The sequence below is a fragment of the Callorhinus ursinus genome, unplaced genomic scaffold (genome assembly GCF_003265705.2).
Source record: "Callorhinus ursinus isolate GAN/ISIS: 27379988/994484 unplaced genomic scaffold, GSC_fseal_2.0 scaffold2, whole genome shotgun sequence".
Taxonomy (NCBI): domain Eukaryota; kingdom Metazoa; phylum Chordata; class Mammalia; order Carnivora; family Otariidae; genus Callorhinus; species Callorhinus ursinus.
Genome location: NW_027397064.1, coordinates 14005225 through 14028879, shown reverse-complemented (window position 1 = coordinate 14028879; position 23655 = coordinate 14005225). Strand labels below are relative to the sequence as shown.

General features: G+C 43.2%; 1 protein-coding gene across 2 annotated transcripts in view; it reads right to left on the bottom strand.

The window, feature by feature from the left end:
* Positions 1–10145: 10145 nt before the first annotated feature.
* Positions 10146–23655, bottom strand: part of FARSB (phenylalanyl-tRNA synthetase subunit beta) — a 67805-nt gene continuing 54295 nt past the window's right edge. For both annotated transcript variants that reach the window (XM_025890948.2, XM_073878058.1), the window contains one exon: positions 10146–10426. In XM_025890948.2, coding sequence (XP_025746733.1) covers positions 10275–10426 — 152 coding nt within the window. In that variant the 3' untranslated portion in view covers positions 10146–10274. The remainder of the gene's footprint in view (positions 10427–23655) is intronic.

The following is a 23655-nucleotide window of genomic DNA, read 5'->3' as shown; positions in this document are numbered from 1 at the left end:
AGAAAGGGTGGCATCGTGTAGAACTGCCTTCCTTGGACAGGGTGACATTTTTGTTATGATCACACTAGACTGTGCCCACTTGGGTGGCAAGAGCACCGTGGACCCCACCATGGGGCAGTAAGGGACGAGGGTGACCCAGGAGATCATGGACGGGAGCCTGTTTCCCTCCTCAGTCCCGCTCTCTGGGGGGGTCCATTCGTCCACGTCTGTGCATTCTACAGAACTCCAGGTCACGTTTCCACACTCTTCTGATCCGTGAAACCCACTAGCTTCTCCCACCTCTCTTCATCGGGGCTTCCCGGTGTGTCCTGCTCTCTCCTGCTTCGCCGTGACTTGGGACCAGCCCTCGGCCCAGATTTAGGTGTTTTTTGCTTCCGTACAAACTGGGGAGGTGCTGTCAACTGCCTGCAAGAGTGGCCCAACAGAACAGATGAACTGAGTCCTCCCTGGGGCCTGACAGGGAAGGAACAGACCTCCGGGGCCTTGCTCCTCCATTTCTGTTACTTTCTGTAAACCGATTTTCTCACCCACCAAATAGAATCAGGGACTCCCTTTCCACCCCCACCCCCTTATCTCTTGGCAATTTTAAGGGTAATTAATGCAAGAACAGGATCAGCCTCTCTTGGGAAGACAAGCTGACCAAACACAACACAGCCTTTAAGCCCGCGCGTGTCCTTGTGAGGCATAGGAAGGCCACGACAGGGGGACACGTCCTCTGAGGGCACATCTTCAGTTCTTAAGAATAAGGAACACGCATCAACAATCTTCTGAAAAGTTAGCATAAATGCGTAGTTACGAAGTGTCTTGTGCTGTGCGGTGCCCGAACCACCAAACCCAATGACTTGAATCCCAACACGTCATTTCCACGCACACACTTCAGGGTTAGGCTCTTCCCTCTGCCTCCAGTGTGAAAACTGAACACCCCATTTGTCCCGATTTCAGATATGTCCCCTGATATTTCTGTCGGGATGACCTTTGCTATTTGGCTTAGTGCTCCAGTCTATTGGGAACGATGTTGAGGAAACCATTCTGCCTTTCCTTCAAACTCTTCTGACATTGTTCATAGTTAGAAGGCAGGAATCAGAAGGACTTGCCATTTATTTGACTGTTCTTACAGCAAACTCTGACTAGTATTTGTGGCAGCAGGATGGAGGCGGGGGGAGCCCCAACTTACAGGCACCCCTGCCCTGGGCCAGCCCCACCCATGTGGCAGATGAGGCACGTCCCCGCAGCACTGGATAATAGTTAACGCAAAATAATTTTAGTTGATTTTTCTGAAGCTAATTAGCAAAGGACCGGGTTTTTCCATTTGTATCTTTTGAGAGGAGGGGCCGTAACTGTCATGGCAGTGGGTGTTGGCAATTCATTCAAGTGTGTGTGTGTGTGTGTGATTTTTAATGCTGTCCTTTTAAGTCCCAACAACAGGACAGCAATCAACTGTATTAATGTTTTTAAGGCTGTATTTACACGATTGGATGGAGGACGATTAGCCATAGCACCTTAAAGAATGACCCAAGGGCTTGTCACAGTTGGTCACTTTTTTTTGAAGTGTCTCGTTTTGCAACTGGAAAATAAAAAGTGTATATTGAAGACCATTTTAGTTTTTGAGCTCTACTGCTCTGCAGAAACGGATTGGAAAAGTAACTACCAGCTTCCTACTCTCGCTCACCAGCCCTCCTCAGGCACTTCTCACATCCTCCCAGGCCTGCTGTCTTGCACACCCCACCCCTGTCCCTTCAAGGAGCAGGCCTCCTGGCTCCTTGGAGACATTTGGATTTTCTCTCTGGGGAGAGACTGCCCCCTGCTGGTGTAGCCTCAGCTGTGGTCCAGAGCCCCTCTCCATCAGGAGACGTGGAGATTAAGAATTTAAAAAGTCAAGCTCACCATGATGTATCCAAGATAAGCTTAGGACCTGGGGTCTGCATTTGGAAGCCATGACCCCAAAGCCCTCAGGACGACTAGGGCCTCTGGGAGCCCAGCAGAACACGCCCTCTTCCTCATGTGCCTGCCCCCAGCCCCCTCCCACTCTGGGCCAGGCCCTCCTGCAGCACCCTTCCAACCAGCTGTCGCTGCAGGCTGGTTTTGCTCAGACCCGCACCACTACAGAATATGCAGAAGGAAACACAGAAGGGACCCTGAACTAAAAACCCTTAAATGGCGGTGGCCGAAATCACGCTACAACATGCCTGAAGGTTGCACTGTAGCATGGGATTTTTCTCCCCCCAAGTAGGCAACTCATGCTTCCCGGGTGTAATCAAAGCATGTGGTGTTTCAGGGCCATATGCTCCGGGTTTCTATTTTGGAAGCTTCCAGCTGTCTTGCTTATGTACTGTATGTAAATTTATTCTTTTTAAAATAAAATCATTTTGTGTTTGATTATGACTCCTTATTAAATGTTTCAAAGGCCAGTGTTGTGCTCCCTTGGATAACCACCCCCCACCCCGCGCTGAGACCTTTCAGGGTTCATTGGACCTGAGTTGAAAAGAGGTGGCAAAAAGAAAGGACAGGCTATCGAATTCTCTGTTGCTGTCCCTAATTCAGTTGCGTACGGGTGCTGGTGAGCGTCGCGGCCGCCAAAGATGGGCTGAACAGGAAGTGGTACGTGCACCTCCTCTAACTCCTTGATACTAAAAAGAATCGTCTTACCGTATGTCAACTAAATGTTACTGGTGTTGCTGGTTAAGGTAACTAAAAGGTTTTCGTGAATGAGTCCACTGCTGAGCCAAATGAACAGGACCCTATTTCATATTCACAGGGTTACAATGCTATGCTCTGTATTTAAGCATTCCAAATTTGCTATTTGAAATGGTACAGAGAGCTGACACTCATTGGCAAGGTCACGGCTAGGACCCTATTTGTATTTTTAATACCTGCGATGCTGGGTACCATGAACATGTGACGTTGGATGGGACCTAATCTGCCCTGTGGAGTTCTCCCGGGAGAGAGGAGACTCTGGCTCAGGGAAATGGAGGAGAGGAAAGGAAGCGGAGATTAATTCCTGCTTGAGGCCCGCAGCAACTCAAGGAAGGCTCCGGGGAGAAGCAGTCCATGAGCGAGGCTTACGGAACAGATGGGGTTTGCACAGGGATGTGATGGGAAGTAGGTAGGAGATGATCCTCCAAGGGGAGGCACAGCTTGCCAGAGATACTTCCCCTCAAACACCTGCAGCTCTTAGGAGAATCCAAACCAAACCCAGGTTGGTGACTGTGTGTAGGAAAACAGTGCTGGGACAGAGGATGAGCAAGGGGCTTTGACCCTGCAGAACCCAATCACAAGAACAGGAAGGAAGGGTGAGAAAGCCCCTTAGTCCATTTTGTTACGTCCACCTGGGACCATTCCAGAGGAGGTGACACCCAGAGGGGATTTCCTAGTCTCCTCCATCATCTATCATTCCCTATTCAAATGTTAAACAGTCCGCAGTGGGCACCTTCCCCTTCCACCACATGGAACCTGGCCCCTCATGCACAACTTCATTCCCGGGGTCTCATGTTCAGTGTTCAGCAGAGGTGACAGCTGCTAGGACCTCTCTCTGTGTTCTTGGTGCCCATTTTCCCTCTTCTCTTGGTTCAGTTCCCTGAACTTCTCCAGTGGAACTTGATTTAAAAGTATTTGACTTTGGGCGCCTGGGTGGCGCGGTCGTTAAGCGTCTGCCTTCGGCTCAGGTCATGGTCCCAGGGTCCTGGGATGGAGCCCTGCATTGGGCTCCCTGCTCGGTGGGAAGCCTGCTTCTCCCTCTCCCACTCCCCCCTGCTTGTGTTCCCTCTCTCGCTGTGTCTCTCTCTGTCAAATAAATAAATAAAATATTTGGAAAAAAAATAAAATAAAAGTATTTGACCTGGCTCTTTGAGAGACCTGTACTTGTGCTCGCTCCCCCTCCCTCCACTATTGTGGAATGAAGCCCCAGTTCTCTAATAAGAGGCTAACCAGAACCAAGTGGCGTAGATGTATCTAGTTTTAGCGGATAGATGTTTTCCTAAAAGCTGTCTGTTTTGATTTTTCTTTTTAACTTGAATTTTAAGTACACCCAGGGGTTTGCTGTTTATAAATAGCATTTTTAATCATATGCCAATTCTTCATTTCTGTAAACATAAGGCTCTTCAATGGATTACTTGGGGTACGCCATGTGTCCATTGTTTTCTTAAAGTGGGGCACACCTGTAGTACAGACTTGACTATTTACAGGATGCATATGAAGAATAAGAGTTGAATGTGGACCATGAATAGAATGTTAAATTCTTAAAACTGTAGCCACATGAGACAAGGGAGCTCTATGAAGCCAAAAATCCTTTTTCCTTTTCCACGCCTGTCTATATGGCATGCAAAAACAAACAAGAAAAGCAAGGATGCAGCTAGCAGTTCCGGCTGCGACGCTCCTTTCATGCCCACACTCAACACATCTGCTGGCCTTGCTCTTCCCTGCCATGACAGTGGGGTCCCCTTGCTGGGATCAGGAGCCAGATTCTTCCCCAGTGGAGGTGTTCAAAGACTGTCCGTGCCTCTTGACAAAGCTAGCCTCAAATGGCTGAGGCCAGCGGTGGCTGCCTTCGGGCCCTGGGTCTGCATCTGCTATCCGAAGGGGATGAGGCCTCCTGGGATCCGGGTCTGCAGTGTCTCTTGGTCACATGGGAACCTGCTGAGCGGTGCTGTGAGGGGCGCAAAGGATGCACGGGGCACGCTAAACAGGCCTCGTGAGCCATCTTCATTAGGTGCCGGTAAGAATACCTGGCTGGAAAGCTATTTTTGTGGTGGGGGGGGAAACCATAGCTTAATGTCAATTTTTCATGAAGTCAATTCTGCTGTTATTACATAGGTATTGGTATTATTTTTTCACTTTATTCCTTTATCTCCTAGGTTTTGTCTCTAGGTGAAAATCTGTATCTTCTATCAACGTGTTCGTCTTTCCTCTAGCATTTTGGACAAATGGACTACAGTTACAATAATATCCCCCCTATCAATTTTATCATCTCTGCCCTGTCAGTTTCTGATTCATTGGTTTTTTTTTTCCCTTCCACAATATTGGTTGTATTTCCCAGCTTCTTGGCTTGCCTGGTCATTTTTGATTGGATGCCAAATACTGTGAATTTTACATTGTTGGGTGGCGGATATTTAGTAATACTATATTCTTAAGCTTTGTTCTGGGATGCAGTTCATTCCTTGCAAATAGTTCCTTTGGGTCTTGTTTTTAAGCTTTATGAGGCAGAACTAGAGCGGTGTTTAGTCTAGAGTTGGTTTTCTCCACTACTGAGGCAAAATCTTTCCGGGACTTCTCCCCATTGCCTTATGATTTTGGAGGTTTTCTAGCTCTGGCTGGCCTGTGAGCTCCAGGCATGGTTCCTTCAGTTCCTTCAGTTTTCTGTGGATGGTTAGAGGCAGTCTCCTCTGTCACAGACGGTGCCCTCACGTGCACGGGCTGACCGGTACTCACCTCGAGACTCAGGGGTCTTTGCAGACAGGGGTTATGTGTCCAGTGACTTCCCGAAGGCATCTCTCCTACAGGGACCCTCTCTTCCCTACCGTGCCGTGTGTTCACAGGGTACCTTTCCATCTGGCTGATCTTATTTCCTCTGCCTTGGGGGCCCGCCCAAACTCTCCCTGTTTAGATGTTCTGCCTACCACTGCTGAGAAATGCCTACTCCCGTCCATCTCTGGTTGGTCTTCTACTCTGTATGTATCCAGCATTCATGTGGGTGTTTATCACGTTTGCACCCTTTACAACTGCTTTCCAGCCCTAAGCAGGTTTGTTTTTTTTTTTAGACATATTTTCATGCCTCATGACAAAAAGTTGTGACTTGTGGAAATGCAGGAAATTTCTTTTGGTACCAGGTTTGGTATCAAACAAGTGCCTTTCCTCAACATCTTCACTTTTCGGTCTTAAGGACAGATTTGCTCTGTATGGCTGGTAAGTCCTAGAATTTGAACACTGTAGCAGTTCTCTTGCAAGTGCCTCCTACCACAGGGGCGGCGGGGGGGTGGTTCAAAATGTTTTCTAATGTAGAATCACATCCTGTTCCTTAAATAGAGACGATCGAGGCTAAACCTTATGGATGAGTGTAAAACTTGAATGGAGAACTTGAGCATATTCTTACCATGCTGCATCAGTCACACAGGTGGGGGGGGGGAGAGTTCATACCGGGCTTTGGCATAATTCCATTGCACTCACTGCTGGAGATACTTGTTCAACCCACAGTGGAGCTACAATGTCTCCAGTCATCCCTTCTGTTTACTAGTGGTAGAAACTAAAAGGACTCTGGGTCGGCTTTGCCCTTCTTGTGGCCCCACCTATTTGTCAAGGATTGGCTGTCTGGTTCCTCCACCTTTATCCAAGGAGGCCGATTTCCTAGAGCTGACTTGGCTCGGGGGCCTTAGGGAGCTGCTCGCAGCTTGTCCCAGAGGTGCAGGGCTGCATCGAATTTCATTATGTATACCAGCCTCTACCTTTTTTTTTTTTTTTAAGTAATGTTATTCAAGCTCCTTTTAATAAGCCACAACCTGGAAAATAGCAGATGTGTCCAATGCTTCTGTTGTGTAGAGGGCATATTTCACTGAAGGCACCTGTGTCCCTTTAAGGCCACCTGTCTGCCAATTTTGGATAAAATGGACCAAAGAGCCAACTCAGGACCCAAGCATTGGGGTTTGTGATATTTACAGAAAACATCAAGCACAAATAGAAGCTAAGACTGAGACACAAAATTGTAAGCAGTGCTCTTTTACCACCTAATAAGCTCCTTAACTACTGAGGGCAAGAGGGGCAGCTGGGCTACCTGGTTCCTAGTTAGGCTACTCCTGTTTAAAAGCTAATAGTAACTGAGCATCCTCTACACCTAGGACTCTAACCTACTGGGATAAGACACTGCTTGAGTGCCGAAGTCCCATCTAAGAACTATCCAGGTAGACCCATGCCTCTCAGAATGTGTCTGTCAAACACCAAATGTGGAGGTTTACACAGCCAGTAGGCCTGGGTTTTCATGGACTCCATGCTAGTGCTATTTTAGGGGGAGGCATATGGAAGTGCATTGGTCACTGTAACTGCAGAGTTGGAAACAACAGAATGTCAACAGAGGAAAAGCTGAACAAATTATGGACAGCCATACAGTATTGCATTCATTTAAAAGGAGCTACGTCTATAGGTACTGACCTAGAAAAATAGGACATGTTAAGTGAAATATCATGAGATGTACTATGTAAAATAGAAATCAAAATGTGTTGCAAATCAGTAAGTAGAGTATGACCCAAAAACTGTGAGCATGTATGTGTGTGTGTATGTGTGGCTGACAGTCTAAACTAAGAAAAATGCCAGAGCACAGGCTAAATTATTAACAGGGGTTAGTTACTTTAGTAGGAGATTGGGGGAAGAAGGGTACATTAGCTTGGGAAGGTTTTACTTTGTACAATTTTCTAAAGTAGGTAAGATTTTTAACTTATGTTTTTCAGTATTTTTTATATAAGAAAACTCAAATTTCAACATTTTGGAAAAGTAGGTAAATGACACAAAACACTGAGTAATCTATGGAATCCTTGTCACTCATTGTCACAAACTCATTTATCACCCATGGGACTTTTGGGCACATCATTAATCTCTCTGAGGGCTGAATGTTCTTATCTCATAAATCAGTGAGAATTCCTATTTCTGACTACCTCCTATGATTGTTAAGAAAAATTTAAATGTTGAAACAAGATCACATGTGAAAATACTTTGTAAACCAGAGAGCAATGCAGGAGTATCAGGCTTCAGTAGAAGTTATCTGTAAGCTAGAACAAGAAATCAATTATATCTAATTTCCCTTTTAATACTAGGGCTCCCAGTTTTTCCTATAAACGTATGTGTCTTCTCCAACAAAGGTTTTGGCAGTGCCCATGGACTGCCCTGGCTCCTGTTCAAATGCCTCAGCCGGCATAAGGGTAACCTGATCTGCCTGTGGAGCCTCAAGTCCTAAACTGGAGGTTCATTCCTTCTCATGTACCCGATGTTTTTCTTCCTACGCTTTCCTGTTTCAGAGGGCAGAAACTTCCCCATGATGGATGGAGTTGATCTTTCCCCTTTCATGCTGGGATCTACAATCAGGTATCAGTGGGTTTTTTATTACAAGTAGTTTCTGACCAACCAAAAAACACCCAGGTGGCTGGCTGCTAACAGAGCAAATGGCTCCACTCACTTCAACAACGGCAATCACGTGGCCCACGAACCAGGACTTGAACCACAGTGAACCTGAAACTGGGCAGAGTATCTGCTTAGTAGAGGTGGACCAGTAAGCCACTTGGAGCAGACATACCAATTCTAAAATCCATGCTTTTACCCTATGCATGGATCTGTTGTGTAAAATTATTAGGGAAAAGATTCTTTCCATCATCCCCAAGAGCTTCCACTTTACCCTTTGCAGTCCCTTGCCTTCCATGAGCTCTAGCCAACCAAACTGCATCTTTTCTAGAATTTCATGTATGTGGAATCACAGGTAGTCTTGGGTCTGGTTTCTTTTGCTGAGCATGCTTTGGGATTCATTCATATTCTTCAGTAATTCATTCGTCCCCGCCTTTTTTTTCAGGGGTGGAGGGGGGAGAAGGAGAATCTTAAGCAGGCTCCACGTCCAGCACGGAACCTGACATGGGGCTCGATCTCACGACCCTAAGATCATGACCTGAGCTAAAATCAAGAGTCAGACGCTTAACTGACAGCCACTCAGGCGCCCAGTAGGTCATTCCTTTTTATTGCTGAGAAATACTGTATGAGAATTTATCCACTCAGCTGCTGAACATTTGGGTGGTAGCTACTATAAATTAACACTGTTTCTTCTGTTCCCACCAGCAGAGCACAGAGGTCCCACAGTTCTGGTCTCACCAATACTTGGTATGAGCCAGTCTCTCAAACTGTAGCCATTTCAATTTGTATTGTGGTTTCTATTTGCATGTCCCTGATGACTAATGACTTGAGCGTCTTTTCAAATGCTTATTTCATGTATCTTCTTTGGGGAAATATCTTTAAGTATGCTGAATACAAACCTTCTGATATTTTTTTGTGAGCATATCTCACTTCATTTAAATGCTCTAAGGATCTGCCTACAACAGAATTGGGAAGGAACAGGACAGTCTGAATGTTCACAGATCTTGCTAGGTTGGACCTTGCTGCCCTGATTCAAGGCAGTTAACAGGGTGGGGTTTCTTCATAGCAGGTTCAGCAAAGCTCCATAAACATAATTCTCACTTTGTTAGCTATTTCTACTGGCACTTTAAGTTTTACATTTTGTGTTTCATGTCATCTTAACAGTAACTGAGAACTTATCTCAAACATTAGACCTAGCTTTTTTCACTATCGGTATCTATTGGAGGAGTCTACATCAAAGTAGAAAAGTAAATTAGGAGGCAAGACAAGGCAGATTGACAGAAACTTAGCTTCAGAGGAGATCCAATACTTCCCTATAAAATAAGATAGAACCTAGTTGCTCAATTAAATATTTAAAACCATGATTTTATAATATTGATTACAGTAAAATGTACAGCCTAGGGCAAAAATAATTTTTTCACTGTTTCCCAGTGTTCACGCTGCACTGCTATCAACATGTTTAACTTGGCTGGCAGAACACGACTGTGTTGCACGTAGTCTCAGGATATCATGGAGTGCAAACACCTCCACACCTTCAAATATTTCAAATACTTGTGACAGATTTTTCTTCCACTTTAAAATGACTTCAGGGGCGCCTGGGTGGCTCAGTCGGGTTAAGCAGCTGCCTTTGGCTCAGGTCATGACCTCGGGGTCCTAGGATCAAGTCCCACATCCGGCTCCTTGCTCAGCGGGGAGCCTGCTTCTCCCTCTCCCTCTGCCTGCTGATCCCTCTGCTTGTGCTCTGTCAAATAAATAAAATCTTAAAAAAAAAAAAATGACTTCAAAGGCTGTAACTGCTAGACGGTTACTGCTTCCTAATGGTCTCCTAAAAATACCGTTTCCCAATGCTGAATGCACGTCAAATGTGAGCACTAACTGGAAATCTTCCAATCTCTCGTACTTGTGTGCCCGGCCTCCGAATCCACTCTCCTGTTTCATCAGCCAAGCTCTGATCCTGTGCTCCTCTGGGCTTTTCCTAACCATGCAGCTTCACGGACACCACGTTCCATAAGCTGTCCTAATGCAGGGAGCAGGCAGCATTGACCCACGGAGCCAGCCATCGCTTTCTACTTTATTAAACATTAAAGCACAAATGGATGGTCCCTGTGGAGATGGCTACAGGATGACAAGGAAGGAGAAAGGGACACTCAGGGAGAGAGTCACACAGCAGAGACCCATCTTCACAAAAAAGGCTCGATATTGATTTCCAGGGAGGAGCAGGGCATAGTCAGCTCAAATTTGGTGATGACATCAGGATGAAGGACCCCAAGCTTCCCGATGCTCTGACCCCTGGCAAAGATCTCTGCGCATCTCCCAGGGAAGAAAGCAGGGCCTGAAAAAGAGGAGAGAAATAAACGTTTCTCCTGGCAAAAGCGTCAACAGACATTTAACACCTACGACTCACTAGGATGCTGGAAAAATAATGTCTTTAAACCATTGGCTAAGAAATGAGAGTGCTGTCCTCATACTTTCTACTCTTAAAATGAAATATTCAATATTACAGCAAGGAACTCTTACAAGGAAAAGGTTAAGCACAAATATGAAAATCAGGGCCCTGCATGGGTTTTTGTTTTTGTGGGTTTTTTTCCGTTTGTTTGTTTTAATCCCAGGGCTTCAGGCAGGCAGGATCAAGAAAAGGAGGCTGGAGGAGCACAGCTGGAGAAATCCTCGGTGAGCTCCACAGGGAGGAAGGACAAAGGGGAGAAATGAAATGTAAAACTGATGACGTTGCAAGAGAAGAACCTGTTTGAAACAGGTTTTTCCATAGTCCTACCTGCTGGATGAAAAGTCCACCCTTGAATTCATTTACTATTCAAAACTCACTTTTCTACCTTATTACACAGAGAAACAGAAACTGCACGGTCACCGGCAGGCTCAGGCCTTGCTACCAGAATGCAACCCGCATTCCTGTTGGAGAAAGAACTTTCTCAGCAGTTTTAGAGCATCTTCTGTAAAAGACCAGCACAAACCAGCCTGGGATGACCCCTGAGTTACTTCAAGACAGGCAGAAAGCGCTCTCTTCATTTGCGTATCGATACCCAGAGCTAGGGCTCACCAAACCAGGAACTGTTGTGGAGGATCAAACAGCTAAAAACAAGCAAACAACCAGGCCCACTCCATATTCACTATGACGAGAGCCACAAGAGTTCATCAGTGCTCATTCCCCACTCAAGTTTAAAAAAAAAAAAAAAAAAGCTGAGTCATTTCACTTGCCACCAACTTGAAAAGGGATCAGGCCCACAGCTCCTGCCTGATTCAACCGAAACGGTTACTGGCATGAACTATAAATACCCAGCAGAGCTGGGCCACAAGCTTGCAGCCTGCCATTTCAGAGTGCATTATTTATGAAAGAATAAACTGCTGAGGCTACTAATGGCTCCAAGGTCAGCATGATGAAGAAATACAGCATGGGGGGAGGAGCAGCGTGCTGTTAACAAGTCAGTACCAACTACACCAAAAAGACACAGGACGATTCCACGTACTTCCCAGTCAGTCCGGGAGGATGTGTTTATATTTCTGAAAAACATTTTTAATTGTCATTCTTAACCCCCAAAGCATCCTGGGCTGGACTAGAAGGTGGCTTGTTCCTCACATCCCCCCAAACTAAACTGTCTTATTAAAGCAAGACTTTCACTGAACTGCATTTGAAGTATTTGGCTATGCATATTAATCCACACTTGGGGACAGGGGCAGAGAAAAGACTCAAAAAACACAGAAACCAACTGGATTGATAATGCAGAGCCTTAGTGAGATATGAATAGCACTAAATCTAGTAAAGATGGTGTATTTTAACACTATCAAAACAAAAACCCAATTTACAAAACCATCCCCCCTCCCTCCACTGCCCAAATCTTCAAATGACAAAAAGTGAAGCTTGTATAAAGTGCTGATGCTAAGCAGTGTAACCAAGAATCGGGGAACCTTCATTTCACCATGCATCACCCCTTTTTACAGAATTATTTGTAGCTGGACACCCTATGCTAACTGAAAACAAAAACAAAAACAAAAACAAAAACAACACCAGCCTATTTTTAAAGGCCATCCAGAAAGGAAGCTTATAGACCTTCACTGGTAACTCTGCCATGTTTAAGAATCCTCACTGTGTATCAAAATCCTTCCTTTTTATCTACAAATTCCAATTTGATTGGATTCATTTTAACTGAAGCATAAAACCAGACTATTTTAGAATCTAAGCCAGATGTGCTAGTTCTAACAATGTTAGCAAAATAAAGCTTAGGAGATAAGAACTTAGAATTTCTACTTTGTAAAACAACTTTTTGAATCAGCACTTTTTAGCAAAATTCAGTTACATTCTTCTTCCGTGAGCAAGCGTGATAATGCCACCCTGTCCTTTTCTCTAGAAGTCTGGACCATACTTGGCTTTAGCTCATTAACCGGTCAGGTACTTAAACAAAAACGTTCCTATCACTAAATACAATTTTCCCTCTTTCCAAAGAAAAGCAAAGAAAACAAATTCATATTATATGTTATTTAAAACATAACTATGAGAGTATTCTAACGAATGTAAGAAGTATCAAGAGCTCTCAGCCCAGCACACAGATCCATCTGAGGCACTTACCACACCCTATATCACCCCCAGGCCACAGGGCCTTCGCTGCCCGAGGAGGAGCTGCTGCCGAAGGGAGCGGGCACCAAAGGGGTCCTCTGGCCTCTCATCCACAGTGCTAACCCTCTCCTCCCCAACCCACATGTAACAATGACGTTCACGAATGGATTTCCATATAAACCTTGCTGAAAACCGCACACATTAGCCTGTGACGACCATGATCAATTTCTTGCCATTTTTCATTTCTCACAAGGTCAGATTATGACCGGAAGCACTTAAGATTTGCTTCCTCTTCTGTTCAGTCAGAGCAAGGCTACAGGTTTGTTCTTCACATACACAAGTTGAGAGGCACACAAAAGGGACTTCCATGGGTACAGAGAGAACCTAAAGAATGGACCTCTTGACTGATGGGTATGGACTAGAAATCCTGAAAGAAAATATAGACTGTGTGGTTGTAAGCAAACTTTGCAGCAGAAAGGAACCGCTCCAAAGAAGGCAGCCAAGAGAGCATTGCTTCACCACCAAAACAAAGGGCACGCACCCAGCTAAGGCAGCAATTCGGCCCGAGTTCAAAGATAAGGGCATCTCCCATCAGCAGCAGGGTGGTTGAGCTCAGTAACTCAGGCAGATGAATGGATCCTAACACTCTAGCTGGGACTGGATGCAACTTAAACCAGTCATTCCAGAAGAAGTCACAGCCAAACAGAGCCGCAATCTGGGTCTGGGCTTGTGAAAAACCAGCCCCGGATGGCAGTCAGAGGCCACTCTAACCTCCTCAACAAAAATCAAACAGGTGCCTCTGGAGAAAGAGTAGCCTGCTGGGCCGAGAGACAAAGTTGCCAATTCAAGGAAAATCCTATTGCCTTATTAATAATGGGAATTCTAAAATTCAAATTCTAAAAAATACAGCCGCCTACTCTTCAGGTATCTAAGCCCAGAGTTCCTGGTTTGCTGTAAACACTCCAATTTTCAACCTGTGCCCCAGATGCTCCCTGGCACAAAGCCCCTCAGCCCCCTTTTTCACCTGGTTCCTGACACGGATTAAGCGCCCCGCTTTGCTGGTATCCGTCACAGCGAAACGGCCTCCAACATAAAACAGACCCGGGGGGAAAGTAGTGCTCTCTTGCTGAAATCCATGTGGAAGCCCAGACAAAAGAAACATCAGTTAAGCACAAGCAAGAATTTAATTTCCAAAACCTAGTGGGGTGTAAGTAAGTCCCTTAATTAAAGCTTTTGTAGCATCTCCTCCAGGTCTGTAATTGTCTCTGTGCTCAAGCGGCAGGACCACTTTGAGGACCTTGGGGGTAATTCTCGGCCAGTAACGCAGCACAGCACCCAGTCTTTAGCACATTTTCTGGCTAATTGACCTTCAAAGAGTTTGTGAGCTCCCGCTCTTGCTCGTTGCCAAACACCTTTCACAGTTTCTTTTTGCCCCCGTCTTTCTTTTAGAGTCATATTATAGGCCCCAAATTTGGATAAGCTTTCCACATCGAGTCATTCCTATAATTTTACGAAGCATCGGAAGTAGAGGTTTAAGGCGGTAACTGAGCAGACCCCTAATCGGAACGCAGGACAGTGTCATCAAGCATGAGGCCCTTAATGCCTTAATCTTCAACCCCCTGCAACTGGATATATTCAACTAATTCATCTGGTGCTTATGTTCACCATCTCTAATAACCATCTACTCATAATTTTATTTTTCCCTCTCTTCACATCACTAAGACATGCTGTAGGGTTCAAATCTACATACTGTTTGTTAACTGCCTGCAATCTGGTACTTCATCACCCCAATTTTCTCCAATAAAAAGAACAAAATAAAAAGGGGCAAGGAACTCTGGGAAAGGCTTGAGTGTATATCTCATGTGTCATAGCAAATAACAGAACCCATCACTGTCAGCTTAAACACAGATAACCCATACACACTCTCCTAAATTCAGGGACAAAATACAAACTGCATAATCATATAGATACAGTAGACCACTGGGCCAACTGAGCGTGCTTTAAATCTGTTCTAAATGGCCGATTATGTAATATGGCTAAGAGAATAGGAATAATCATTTAACAGTCTGATCCTAGGGCTGGCACTACCAAACCCTACCCCTTCCTCTCCTAAGTCCCTAATTCCAAATACCATTAGATATATATAAAATAATCCATTCCATGTTGCAACAGTCCATCCTAAGAAAAACACAAAGGACAAAAAAGTCTCCAGCATTCCATTCTGAAGCAAAGTGGGCAAAGTGGGGCGCAGGGCAGAGTGGAAGGGCTGAAACCCTGTTTCCCTACGCAGGCCTCATCTCCTGCTTTCCCACCAGCTCTTCGATCATGGAGTAACCATGATGGTCTAACTCTGCTGCCAGCACCTCAACCTCCCTTTCCTTTTCTGAGTAGTGTCAGTTTAAAGGAAGAGGAAGGACAAAATAAAGGGCCTCTTTTCAAAAACTGGGCACACACTTAAACCGAACATGGGAGCATGGTAGTTGTTCTCCAAGTTTTCAAGGCAGGAGTTTTTGAGCGTACCAGCAGTTATACAAAGTGAAGAGAACCGAAAGGGCAGGGGGGGAGGCATGATGTAGGCAACACATTTAGAAAAAAGGAAGAAAAAGGTATAAGAATGAAGGGAAAACAATCAGTATAACTCTGAGATAGACACCCACACATTTTCTTCCAATCTCAGTCCACTACAGGCTGGGAGAAAATATCTCTACAACGATCACTTAATTTGTAAGAAGAGACTGAATAATTTCCAACTGGTAATATAAAACACCCATTTTACCCCAGATGTATACAATTCTTCACCTTACATCTGAAGTGAAATATTTATGGTACCTAAAGTCTTTAAAGAGAGGGGACCTAATCCCTTGAGTTTAATGGCTATCTTTCATCCCTTTCGGGAGATCAAAAGAAAGAAAAAGCCCTTACACAACTTTACAGTGCTAATCCCAACACACCTGCAGACATCATTAACTCTTAAAGCGAAGGCAACCGGACGTGAGGAGACCGGGTGCCTACTTAACCCCACAGCACGGGACCGGGGAGGACGCCAGTGCTCACGGCAACATCCTATCAAGACACAGCAGACAAAACCCCTATTGCAAATAAGGACTGGATCCTGGAGATTTTATCCTTAAAAAGTAATCAGCAGAGCCCAGACTATCTAGTCTTCTAATAAAAAGGAGAAATGTCTTCAATAAAGAACCTTTTAAAAATAAATCACCACAATCAACCTTATGGTAAGTTTTTAGACTCAGAACCCCAAAGTTTCCCAGTTTTACTTTGTATAGACAAATTTGTAATTTATTTCCATGGATATCACTTAACATTTTTTAAGATCTACTTTAAAGTCTAATCTTATGTGCCTCTCATACACACTCATATTTAAAAACCTGAAGAAGGTCAGCAATGTTAGAAGAATTTAAGTGCAAACCATCCAATTCCATTTTATTTTATTTTATTTTAAAGATTTATTTATTTGACAGAGACACGGAGAGAGGAAACACAAGCAGGGGGAGTGGGAGAGGGAGAAGCAGGCTTCCCGCGGAGCAGGGAGCCCGATGCGGGGCTTGATCCCAGGACCCTGGGATCATGACCTGAGCCAAAGGCAGACGCTTAACAACTCAGCCGCCCAGGCGCCCCTAATTCCAATTTTAAATCAGTCTCAACATTTACTTGTATAAAACCAAAGTATTTTTAACTCTAGTTTAAAAAGTGCCCTCACTGTCTCTACTGGCTTTGAAAATTCCTATTCTATAATAATGCCATTGTCTTGATTTGTCTGACACGTAAATCATTTCCCCTAAATTGTCACACTTCTTAAACGTTCATAGGACGGTTTTAGAATAACTTTAGAAATGGAAGGTACGGATCACCTGCCTTCCTGGGCCAATAAAATGGTTCTTTTCTAGTTTTTCACCTATAAAATCCCTTAAGGAGACAATTTCTCAAACCAAATTTGAACAACTTTATTACTTCCTCCACAATTATAGTGAAATAATAATAATAAAGAGACTATTGTAGGGCTAATTGGGGAAAGAATAGGAATATGGAGTAAATAAGATTGTATCTATAATTTCACAATTAGTTAACTGACTATTCAAATTCAGACCTTTGGCCAATGTGGAGTAAAAAGAACTTCCAATGTATACTTACGATGGATAGGCTTTAGTTGCAGAATTCGATTACCGCTGACAAGTAGGGAATGCAGGAGAAAAAGGAAAGAACACGGAGACTGTTTTTTATTTTATTTATTTATTTTTATTATGTGATGTTACATCACTAGTTTTTGATGCAGTGTTCCTGTTAAAGCCAGAGTCCTCTGCCTTCTACTCGTCTCCTTCCATCCCCCGGAAAGGCCTCAGTCCCAGCACAGCCCTGTCCGAGCCCCCGACGAAAGGCAAGTTACAGATGGGAAGAAGTGAAGCACAAAGAGATTAGGGGACTTGCCCAAGGCAAGCAACAGTATAGGCCACAGAGCACGCTGAAGGTGCCGGTGGCCACTGACTCGGGCGCCCCTTTGTGTGTGGCCCAGAGGCACAGATGGTCTACAGGATAATGTTCTCAAACTTTTGGTCAAGCTGTCCATTTCGTGTTTGCAAACTTCTTCTGGTTTAAAATAAAATAAATAAATGAAACTTGAGAGGAAAAAAAAAACAAACCTGACAACCTCTAACCTTAGGACATACCCAAGTATGCTCTGTCAAACTGTGAATACAACATAACTGACGAAACGGTACAAAACCTAGAGCCTTCCAGGGAAAACAGAACTATTTTTTTTCAATCTCACACAACATAGCTACACTTAAAAAATGAATTCCAGATTGAGACAAAGCTAGAATAACATGAGCAGATAAATCAGCACCACAGTGACACCATCTAAAAAGGCGAGGTAAAAAAGCACATATGTTAGAACTTGTGGCAGAGCCTGCTTCTGAAGCACTGAAACTTCTGCAGAATCTGACACTGGAAACGACTCTGGAGAAGATCCTGTCCGTGCCTTCGTTTTAGAAATGAGAAAATGGATACCAAAGAGGTTAAGAAAACCAGAGAGCCAGGTAACAGCAGAGCGGAGACTTCCTTATCCAGCGCCAATTTTCTGAAGGGTAGAGTTGAAAGAGACTATCTATTCCAAGATCCTTTCCCAAACTTACCTGCCTCTCAACAACTCTGTGGTACAGGCGGACAGATCCCACCATTCCCATGGGAGAGATGAAGAAGTTGGCATGAAGGGAGCAAGTCCTAAATCGCTGGAAGCAACATCCAGTATTGTTTTTCCTGCACCACGGCTGACCACACACCCCAGGGTCTAACAAAATGTACTCTTTCCTATCATTTTAAATGGTGTCTATACCACCTTGGGATCTGCACTTCAACTTCGTTTATATTCATACGTCAAAAGACATTTTTAACATTTCTATTATATATGTCATCATTTGCCAAACTGTTCTTAAAGTATTTTAGGTTGGAGTTGTTTCCAATTATCCACTGTTATACAGAGGGCTTCTATAATATATATTGCTTTTTGCTCTTTCTTGATTTCTTTCCCTTTGCCAAAAGTAATACCACGCAAATAAAAAATTATGAATCCTTGTCTAGCTCATTATGTATCAAAGTGTTAAACAAAAGACTTCTAGCAATGGTAGTAGCAACAAGCCACACACTTACACTAATAAGGATTATGCTGACCCCATCTTGTATGACACCAATTAAGAAATACTTTCCCTTGCACTGTACCAACTACTACCTTTTTTAGTTCTACTGGTGGGTGAAAAAAAAATGCTTCAAAGTAGCCGAGGAAAATAATTCCAAGAGAAAGTCTCTGTTCAGAGAATATAATTCAAATAAGCTAGGAGCCTTTAGGAATTAAGAGAATAATCAGAAACTTCTCTCTTCTGGAAGGTGAGTGCCAAAGTACAGTGGCTGAGGTAACAGCATTGATAAAATACCTACCAGCTACTGATGAATATTAGACACATCAAAACAGGTCTTACCACAGAAACAGGAAGTTCTGGAGCTGTTTAGAGCAAAGCATTTTATCTATTTTTGTTCCAATGCTTACTCTTTATGGCCTTCAGTATCAACTCAGAAGAAATAAAAATCCTGTAACTGCAGTCACACGGTTTTCGCTTACAGTAAGGCAGTAAATAACGGCCTGTATTTGCTATTATAGTGGGCAGTGTTGCTCTTCCCCACATTTCTCCTCCCACCTCTTCCTGAATATGCGTTTGTCACCTAACAGCATGGCTGTCACCATGGCATGGTTTCAGAGAGCGGGAAGATTTTTCTATTCCACTGAGTTAGCCCCCATTCTTTGTGTTAATACCTGAAATTGTTATAAAGGGACCACATTTCTCTTCCTTCATCATTAGAAAGGCAGCTAAAAATCAAAGCATCTCTTAAGTTCACACTGATATGCATCAACTGAACTGAAGCCAGATCCTTTCCTGAGAAGAAAATGTTTTTCAGGCAACAGGAGACAAGTAAGAGCAGGAGGGTGGGTGGGAAGAACACCTGAGACACAGACGGGCTGCAGGGGCTGCAGCATGGCCAGAGCCAGGGGTCCTGAACACAAGCTGCCCACCTCACCTCTGGCCTGTCGTGCCTAGAATAACCCCCAGCAGGGAGATTCCGTTCCTGACCCCCAACCCACCTGAGCCTGCAGTTCTCAGAGGTGTGTCCAGGAGGGAGGAGAGGGTGCCTACGTCACCCTCGTGACCTTTAGCATTGCTTTCTCAAACAGGTCAAGATTAGACCAGAGCTATTCAACACCAGTGTAAAGCAAAGTAACTCCTCAAGATCCAAGCTCTCAACTGGGACCTCGATGAAGTTAATCTATCCTTCTATCGTTTATATAAAAGCATTGGGAACACGTTGAATGTCGATCTGTAGGATTCCTGCCATGAGGTAATAGAAGACTAAGCTAAATGGCAGAAAGGAGTCTCTCTAAACAAAATATGGGAAGGAGAGAGAAAAGGTGCTGGCAGATGACAGCTATCTAATGAACATATGATTATGGTTCTGCTTCCCCACTGCCCCAAAGTGACAGTAAAATATGCATTTCTCATCTTTAATCAAAGCAGATTATGGATTAATATTTTTTAAAAAATCAGCAAGCATTAGTTATTAAGGATCCCAGAGGCTTGCTTGCTTAAAAAAATAAAAAAAAAAAAAAAGGAAAGAAAGAAAGAAAAGAAAGATGTTGGTCAGTGATTTTTAACAACCTTCTAATTTCCTAAACCATAGTAGATGGTAAGCTATTAGCTACCAAGCAGTGGGAGTTACTACATCAAACTATACCTTTGGTTCAACTAAGCAAGAAGGGAGCAAAACCGGGACCGCAAAAAAAGGTACTGGCATCCAGTGGAATGACTTTGTTATTCTAAAAGAACAGAAGCAAAAAACCCAAACCAAACCAAACCAAAAACCAACAACCCCACAAATAAAATAAAATCCTTGGATGGGGAACCTGGTTATTAAGTTGCAAAGTGCTCTGAAAGGATGATGGATACCAACATATGCTCCAGCTCCTGGGTAAATGGGACCATATACAGAGTCCTCAACTTTGATAAATAATGTATTCTTAAAACAGTTACAAAATAAACCCAACATATAAATACACAATCAGCTAAAGGTTTTTTTAAACTCCCCAGTTATGGCATAGATGTTTCCTTTTGGAATCTCTCTGAATCTTATCAATATTACATGATTAAGGTCTCACCTCAATTTCTAATTACCTACCTTTACATATAAATAAGACATTTATTTTAATGTTGGGAAAGACTGCTAATGGACTAAGGGGGCTGGGCTGATTAAGGAGACTATCATGCCAACTCTGATTGTGCTTGCAAATTTCTTGAAATAGTTCCCAGGAGTTGAACAATAGAAGTTTTCTTTTCTTCAAAGAGTCTGACCCATTCAAATATCCTCATGTTTTCTTCCGTACCTGTTCAATCCAACTAAAGGATTTCCAAAAATCATTCCATCTTTTAAAGATACCAAAGATAAAAGTTTAGATCTCTTCTACTCCTTTATGGATTCCAAAAAGCATTTACCCTAAATTTAGGAAGTTAAACAGTACCATTACATATGTTAAAAAAAAAAAAAAAAGGCAGTAACTGGAAAATAGCATGTTATCAGAATCTCCAAAGTATAGGGAAAAAGAAAAAACTGGATCTATTCCTCAAATGTACTCAGGATAAATTACAAACAGGTAAGAGGTGTAAATGTAAAATAATGAAACACTTAAGCTCTAGAGGAAGCATGGGGAATTTCCTCCCTCATCATGGAGTAGAAGAAACTTTAGGACTCAAAATCCAGAAGTAATAAGGAAAAAGACTAGCAAGTTTTACTATATAAAAGTCTATATGGCAAAAACCAAAAGAAAATTTAAAAACTTATAAAGAATGATGGATGTACATCACAAAGGGTTAATATCCCTAAATGCATAAAAAATTTCTAAAAAGAAGAAAACAACCAACACACCTGAAGAAAAATAAGCAAGACACATGAACAGGCAATTCACAGGAAAGGAAATAAAAATGTCCTAAAACATGAAAATATGTTTACCTGCTCATAAGAGAGCGCCAATTAAAACTACAGTAGACACCATTTTCCTCCTGAAAGACTGCCCCCACTTAGAGAAGTCTGACAAGTCTGTGAACAAGATTCAGAAAAAAAAAGGTCCTCTCATCTGGTGCTGCTGGGTTTGTACAATGTTAGAACACAAGTCCTCTGGAGGGGTGTTTGGCAGTATCGAACAAACATATGAATTTATCCTTTGTCCCAATAATCCCATTCTTCTAGGAATCTGTCCCAAAGAAACACGAGCAAAAATACCAGATCATATATGCGCAGGTCTGGTCATTGTGGCATTATTTGCAGCAGCAACGACTGGAAAGAGCCTAATTATATCCATCGCTAGGGAATTAGTTGAATCAACTGTGGCACTCCAGAGCAGTGCTCTGCAAAAAGAAAGCGGCGGATCTCCCTTTGGGGCTGCAGTGAGCTCCAATGTAGATTAAGTGAAAAAAAACAAGGTGGAGAACAGTATGCAAAGTATCAACTCCGCAGCTAAGAATGAGAATACACACACACATTTAAAAAAAACTATAGAAGAATAACTGAAAACTAATAAAAATCATAACCTATCCAGGCAGTGAGGGAACAGTGTGATCGGAATAGAAATGGAAGCTGGAATTCTTGAAATAGACTTCATTTTGTAAGCTGTATCTTACGTACAAAGAGAACTGCAAATAACACTTAAATTGTTGTAATAATCACACTGATGTCATTTTGAAAAACACGCAGAGTGAGAACACCCCCCCAAAAAAATAAGTCAAAAAATGGGCAGAAGACATGAACAGACACTTCTCCAAACAAGACATATGAGTGGCTAACAGACACATGAAAAAATGTTCAACATCATTAGCCATCAGGGAAATTTAAATAAAAACCACACTGAGATACCACCATACACCAGCTAGAATGGCAAAAATTAACAAGTCAGGAAACAAATGTTGGAGAGGTTGTGGAGAAAGAGGAACTCTCTTACACTGCTGGTGGGAATGCAAGTTGGTGCAACCACTTTGGAAAACGGTATGGAGGTTCCTCAAAAAGTTAAAAATAGAGCTACCCTATGACCCAGCAATTGCACTACTGGGTATTTACCCCAAAGATACAGATGTAGTGAAAAGGGACACATGCACCCCAATGTTCATAGCAGCAATGTCCGCAATAGCCAAACTGTGGAAGAAGCCGAGATGTCCTTCAACAGATGAATGGATAAAGAAGATATGGTCCATATATACAATGGAATATTACTCAGCCATCAGAAAGGATGAATACCCACCATTTACATCAACATGGATGGGACTGGAGGAGATTATGCTAAGTGAAATAAGTCAAGCAGAGAAAGTCAATTATCATATGGTTTCACTTATTTGTCTAACATAAGGAATAGCATGGAGGACGTTAGGAGAAGGAAGGGAAAAATGAAGGGGGGGGATCAGAGGGAGAGATGAACCATGAGAGACTATGGACTCTGGGAAACAAACTGAGGGTTTCAGAGGGGAGGGGGGAGGGGGGCGGGGGGCGGGGTTAGCCCAGTGATGGGTATTAGGGAGGGCACGAGTTATAATGAGCACTGGGTGTTACACGCAAACAATGGATCACGGAACACTAAATCAAAAACTAATGAAGTACTGTATGGTGACTAACATAAAATAATAAAAAAAAAAAGAAAAGAAAAACACGCAGAGTGAGCAAATAACATAAGCTCATTAGGAACCAAGATTTTCAATGTAAAGAAAAGAGCTATAAATATATAACCAAGCATATTAAGTAAAAATCCTCTAATCCTAAATATAAATTAGAAATATCCATATGAACTCAATGTTTTCTCATTTAGAAGAGAAAACAACAACAAAACGATTTCCCCAGCTCTACACACCAAAGTCCTACAAACAACTTCTTCAGTAGTAGTGAGCAATCTCAGCACCCAGACTGCAATCTAAATTAGATTTCTCACTAAAAGGAACCAGGGCCACTTGGAGATACACTTGCTTCCAGGTCTGCCACAGAAAATATATATGAAGTCTTTTCCCTTCTCTTCCAGAACTCTTCAGCCCTCAAGAGGCTGAGGAAGGCAGAAATCCCCACCCTAGGGACTGTGTGTCCCCCAGATCAGGAAAGAGAAAGTTCAGCAAGGAGGTCAGAGCCTAAGGGGGTGGGAAGGGCATCCACAGGTGAGCAGGGGACAACCCTTGGGAGGCAGAGTGATGAGCAGAGCAAACATGCAGAGGAAAAGACGGAGTCAGGTTACAAACAGGCACTGATCAAGTAAATAAGGAAGTTAGGAATAATGGGAGCCAGGTTTTTCTCTGTTGAAGAGACATACAAATATGGAACAAGAGAAAACTGGAATGGAGGCACTGTCATGGACTTATGGTCTTCACAATATACACATGGGGAAGAAAATGTGTGTGTGCACACACACATAC